The sequence below is a fragment of the Hemibagrus wyckioides genome, linkage group LG04 (genome assembly GCF_019097595.1).
Source record: "Hemibagrus wyckioides isolate EC202008001 linkage group LG04, SWU_Hwy_1.0, whole genome shotgun sequence".
Lineage (NCBI taxonomy): Eukaryota > Metazoa > Chordata > Actinopteri > Siluriformes > Bagridae > Hemibagrus > Hemibagrus wyckioides.
In genome coordinates, this window is record NC_080713.1 from 31,477,546 (window position 1) to 31,483,698 (window position 6,153).

The 6,153-nt window shown below is 42.0% G+C and overlaps 1 protein-coding gene across 2 annotated transcripts in view; it reads right to left on the bottom strand.

The window, feature by feature from the left end:
- Positions 1 to 4,395: 4,395 nt before the first annotated feature.
- Positions 4,396 to 6,153, bottom strand: part of mibp2 (muscle-specific beta 1 integrin binding protein 2) — a 3,149-nt gene continuing 1,391 nt past the window's right edge. Inside the window, exons 3-8 of one of the 2 annotated variants that reach the window (XM_058388409.1) lie at positions 5,992 to 6,040; positions 5,635 to 5,830; positions 5,192 to 5,263; positions 4,925 to 5,031; positions 4,736 to 4,820; positions 4,396 to 4,642 (exon numbers count right to left, since the gene is read on the bottom strand). In XM_058388409.1, the coding sequence (XP_058244392.1) occupies positions 4,624 to 4,642; positions 4,736 to 4,820; positions 4,925 to 5,031; positions 5,192 to 5,263; positions 5,635 to 5,830; positions 5,992 to 6,040 (528 nt within the window). In that variant the 3' untranslated portion in view covers positions 4,396 to 4,623. The remainder of the gene's footprint in view (positions 4,643 to 4,735; positions 4,821 to 4,924; positions 5,032 to 5,191; positions 5,264 to 5,634; positions 5,831 to 5,991; positions 6,041 to 6,153) is intronic. The other variant, XM_058388411.1, reaches the window with a different exon arrangement.

Sequence of the window (6,153 nt, forward strand, 5' to 3'; positions counted from 1 at the left end):
CATCACTTAAACTAATCTATTCTCCTCCAAAAGTATTGGCACCCTCTCAGTATACATGCCTCTAATAGTTTTGCCACCCTCACACCCAAAATGTTTGGCTCCCTATCTGACCACTTGCCTCCAAAAGCATCACTTTTTACTCTGGGGAAGTTCCTCGTGTTCCTCGTGTCGGGTTAAACACAAAAATGCAAAAATAACCTACTAAAATGAAAATGCTCCATTATTAAAATGAACAGCATGTAGGTGATGTCTCTGAGGCTGTGAGATGTGTCTTGAGTGGAAGTGTCTGAGGAGCGTTCCTGGGTTCCTCTGTGTGTTTGAGTGGAGTTACAGTCAAAACATTTACATTTACATTTCTGGCATTTGGCAGACGCTCTTATCCAGAGTGATGTACAGGAGTGCTTTAAGTCTCTGTCAGTGAATACATTAACACTGGGTCAGTAGGACACAGACTCAGGAGAACATCAGACTAAACACTGGGTTTTTTGTTGTTTTTTTAATAATGAACATACAACATACATAAAACAAACAGAGAAAATAAGAGCTAGTGTTTCAGGAAGAGGTAGATCTTCATTCATTGTCTGAAGACGGTCAGTAACATGGCTGTTCGGACATCTAGGGGAAGTTCATTCCACCACCTCGGTCCCAGAACAGAGAAGAGTCTAGATGTAGACCTACCTTTTACCCTGAGAGATGGTGGACCAGTCGGGCAGTGCTAGTGGACCTGAGGGAGCGAGGGTCAGTGTGAGGAGTAATAAGATCTTTGAGGTCAGACAATGCTGGACCATTCTTGGCTTTGTCGGTAAGCGTCAGTGTTTTGAATGTGATGCAGCTCCAGGAAGCCAGTGGAGGAGCAGCAGTGGGGTGGTGTGGGAGAATGTAGGCAGGATGAAGACAAGTCACACAGCTGCATTTTGGATCATTTGAAGAGTTTCAGAGGTAGACCTGAGAGTAGAGAGCTGCAGTAGTCCAGTCTCTAAATGACCAGAGACTGAACAAGCACCTGAGCAGCCTGTGTGGATAAAAACCTGAATCATTCTGATGCTGTACAGAAGAAACCAACATGAGCGTGTGACATTAGCAACATGGGAGGAAAAAGACAGATGATTGTCCGTGGTTACCCCGAGGTGTGAGCAGCGGCTGAAGGGGAGATCATGGAGTTGTTCAGAGATATCATGAGATCCTGGGCTGGGGATGAGTCACCTGGGATGACCAGCAGTTCAGTTGAAGCTCAGTGTGGCGCTGGACTTAATACTGCTCCTCACTCGAGCTGAGAGCATGCAAGAGAAAACCAGGGATCAATTTCAACTTAAATCTGATTCTGTAAAGCTGCTCTGTGATGAAGTTCATGGATCAAAGTGTAGGACACCACTGATATCCAATACACACACACATACACACACACACACACACTGCTCTGTACTTAAAATCTGTTATTCTGGAAAAAGTGAAAAACACAAATTGATTCATATACACTAGGATTCATTGTGGGTTCAAGCGTAATTCTGTGGTGTGTGTGTGTGTGTGTGTGTGTTTTCCCTGGAAAAAAACAAATGTCTATGTGATGCAACAGAATGTAATATGCTTCCTTGGTTTGGCCTTTTCCAAGAGAAACTTTTCCAGGACAACGTATGCTGCACTCTGAACTCTGTGTGTGTGTGTGTGTGTGTAGTAGTGGTCAGTGCTGATGCTGGTGTGAGAGTGAACAGTTCTGTACGACAGTCACACACTGGTGCAATAGACACAGCTCTGTGTTAAACACACACACTCCTCTCACGTCTGTGTGTATTCCTGTAAATGTTCTCCAGCTGCTCCGGGGTCACAGCCTCGTGTGTTTATTTACAATCATCATAAAATATCTCGCAGTTTCAGAGAGGATATCTTTATTATTAATAATAATAATAATAATAATAATAATAATAATAATAATGATGATGATGATGATTGATCATCATCATCATCATCATCATCATCATCATCATTATTATTATTATTTTTATCATCATCATCATCATCATCATTATTATTATTATTATTATCATTATTATCATCATCATCATCATCATCATTATTATTATTATTTTTATCATCATCATCATCATCATCATCATCATCATTATTATTATTATTATTATCATTATCATCATCATCATCACTTTTCTCTCTTCAGTTTCTCTCCTCTCTACTTTCCAGACTTCAGGTTTTCATTTCCTCTTTATTTCTCGTGTCCTTGGTGCAGTGGATGAAGTTCAGAACACAATAACATCCAAACACAGAGACGAGTGGGAAAGGTAGGTATAGTGTGTGAATGGAATTCTTCCCTCTGATTGGACGAGACATGGGTCACTCAGGATCTACAGGAAGTCCAGCAGTAGCTGCAGCAGTAGAAAGTGGATTGGTGTGTGTATGAACACAGCTCTGCTCTTATAGCGCTCCTTACATCCTTTAATCTGGAATAGTTTGCTCTTCCAGAACATTCCTGCTGTGTTTTTAGAGATAAACTAATCTTTACTCCATGATACACTATCAGTATCTCCAACATCACACTGACCATATGAACGTCCTTCACCACAGTAGAGCTGAATGAACTCCATTTTCTTATCAATATAAATATATGTTTGTTATTTTCTTTAAAAGATTTAAAATGGTTTAAAGTGAAGGCAGAACTCCACACATGTACAATAATAAAGTTAGATACACAATTTCCTACTTCCTGTATATCCTGAGTGACAGATGTCTCATCCAATCAGAGGTCAGAATACCATTCACACACTATACCCAACTTTTCCACTCTTTCTGATTCGTCCTTATTTTTAGGTTTGTTATTGTGTTTTGAACTTCTCAGCCACCATACCTGTGGTTTAATCTGCAGGTTTTCACTTTCATTTTTCATTTGTTTCTGATTTCCAAGTGTTTAATAATGTCCTCTTTTCTCCTGTTTCTTGTCCCTCGTCCACTCATCCTCCTTATGTGTGTTGATTTCTTTCATCATCTAGATGTCATATGTCCTGCATGTGTCCTGAATGTCCAGTGTCCTGAATGTCCAGGGTCTCAGTTTGTGTGTTGTTTTAGTTTTCCCCCGGCTCTTATCTGCTCCTCCTTTCGGTCCACTCTGTCTAGTTTACAATAATTCCCCAGTTTTCTTCTTCCTAGTTTTTATTACTGCTGTCATTTCCACTGGTTCATAGGATTTGTAAGTGTCTCGAGTTAAATCTATTCCTCAGTAATCAGGTCTTTGTTTCTTCTCTCCAGACCCTCCACAGTGTCTCCAGGGTTTATAAATGGTTTATAGATGTCAGATGGTTGGTTTTTCAGGCTAATTTCCTTCATCATTCATAGTCCTGAGTTTCCTTTTCTCCTTATTTCTGATGTCCTCATGTTTCCTGGTGTCCCATTCTCCCCTTAGTGACCACTGCCTAGAGTTTACAGACTCTGCCTTTTATTTCATTTTTCTAGATTTTAGATGTTCTCTAGTTTCCTTCATTCCTATAGTTCAGGTCATTAATTCCTTTGTCTCTGCCCCTCCACCTCATCATTGCTAGTTTTCAGGAATTTCCTACTCGTATTCCAGTTTTTTCCCCAGTATTCTAGATTTTTCCATGGAGGTTTCCTCAGAATGGTTCTGTCCGTGGTAATGATGATGGAACATTATGCTGAAGATCGTCTTAGGGAAATGGTGTATTAGCATTAATAACAGGTGTGTGTGTGTGTGTGTGTGTGTGTATATATATATATATATATATATATGATTCACACAACACACCCAGTTCAATGTGCCAGACTTCAGATCCAGGTCTATTTCTGTGGATTCACCAAAACTCTCACTCCTTCCCTGTGTGTGTGTGTGTGTGTGTGTGTGTGTGTGTGTGTGTGTGTGTGTGTGTGTGTGTGTGTGTGTGTGTGTGTGTGTGTGTGTGTGTGTGTGTGGAAACTTTAAATAAATTTGTTATTTATTTAAATAAAGCCGGGGATGCAGTGAGTGAGAGGACTCACCCCACCCCCACCCCCGTTTGTTTTGTTAAACAGGTCACTGCAGTACATCACCTGCATGTATGTTATTAAGGTATTCTACCTGTTGTTTTTGTTTAGTTTTCTCATAGATCATCTCTACACTGTTCTACATTTAAACCTCTTCCACAGGGAAACACTCCATCACAGGGTTCTACACTGGACCTTTATAAAAAACATGTGACCCGTCGATCAGACAGTCGTGCGGCTCGGCTATGGATTTACGGCCAGTTTCTTATCAAAAGGAATAGATTCAGGGTTGATTCATTTCCTGCTGGACATGTCCAGCAAGTCCGCCCAGGGCTGATTATTCTACTGTGAAGATGATGTGTAAAGATGTTTATACACACACACACACACACACACAGAACACACAGAGAGGGGGGGTGTAGGAGTGGTGTCTTTAATACGGAGTGTAACTCTCCAGAGAATCTAACAGGAGCTCACTTTTTTGTTATTACAGCAAATAAATATGGAGGATATTATTTTACCAACGGTATAAAAGAGCTGAAGCAGGTATAAGAGTCGACGCAGAGCCAGTCTGAGACCACACACACACACACACACACTTCTGCGGCAGAGATGGCTTTATATTCCTCCTTTCCTGTTTGCGGCTTAGTGCTGATCAACAGACCTGCAACACACACACACACACACACATCAGTAAAAATTCACCCCCTCATGAGGCTCAGTTCTGTACTGAAATGAAACACACACACACACACACCTCATTAGGTTCTGGATGTTATTGATGATGTCTCCGTACACGGTGTTAAACAGCTGCTCCTTCGAAAGGGTTCCATCAAGTTGTTCTGTAAAACACACACAGTTTACTGATGTTCTAAAACTTCATTATCACTACATAAAATTTGAACTGTATCTCCCATCCCTGCAGGACTGGAACACACACACTTACCGACATCCACTCCCATGTCCTCCATCTGATTCTTGTGTTTGACGTACATCGGCCAAACATGACCATCGAACAGACCCGGAGGGTCCGGCACGGCATAGTTCCTCGAGCTGAACACACACACACAATGCCCAGGTCTGATTATTTACTGATCATTATACTATGAAGATGTGTTAAGGTTCACACACACACACACACACACACACACACACACACGATGTAGAACCGAGTAAAACCGGACTGTTTCATCAATCCCACAGTGACACTCACCACCTCCTCTTTTTGCATTCTTCATACGGGATGGAAATAAATAACCGCTGATCAAACACGTCAATCAGAGGCCTGCAAACAAAAACACTTTTTTCACTTGAATGAAATCAATGACCAGAGAGTGAGATTTAGTGACTGTGTGTGTGTGTCAGGGTGATGGTTTACACACATAGTGGTTTAAAGTCACAGGAGGCTTGTTGCTAGGCAACCGGTTACTATGGCATTACCAAGAAAATCTAGCAAACGACAAAATGTGTTTCTTTATAGTTAAAAAGTGATAGCAAAGAGTGTTGCAGGCACTGAAAAAAAAAATTTTTGAGAAACATTGTATAAAGTTGTATAAATTCCATGCAGAAGCTGAGAGTAGGAGGGATGAGCTCATGAATCCTGTGTGTGTGTGTGTGTGTGTGTGTGTGTGTGTGTGTGTGTGTGTGTGTGTGTACCTGTAGGTGTAAAGCAGAAACCCTTCCACGATGAGGATGTGCACGCCCTCCTCCTCACCCTCTCCCCCCCCAGAGCGAGGCAGGATCTCGCGATTCAGCATGCTCTCCACACCGTGAGAGCGCTCAAACTTCACCGGGTTCTCCTGCCAGGCGTAGATGGTGCTCATCATGGCGTCCATGTCCAAAGCTGTGATCACTACACACACACACACATACAGCCAATCAAACAACAGGACACTACTTTATCAGGGTGTCTCAATTAAGAAACACACACACAGCATTCATTAATCAAGGCGCCTCATGTTCTCTCTCTCTCTCTCTCTCTCTCTCTCTCACACACTCACACACAGCGCTTACCATCATACTGCTTAAAGCCATCCTCCCCGACTCGGATCTCATCCTGGGGCTGAAACACACGCGTGTACATTCAGCGAGGATGAACCGCTCGGCTTTCGGCTTTGTGCTAACATCTAAACACCCCCCCCCTTAACATTCCCACCCTGCTAACGCTAAATATAG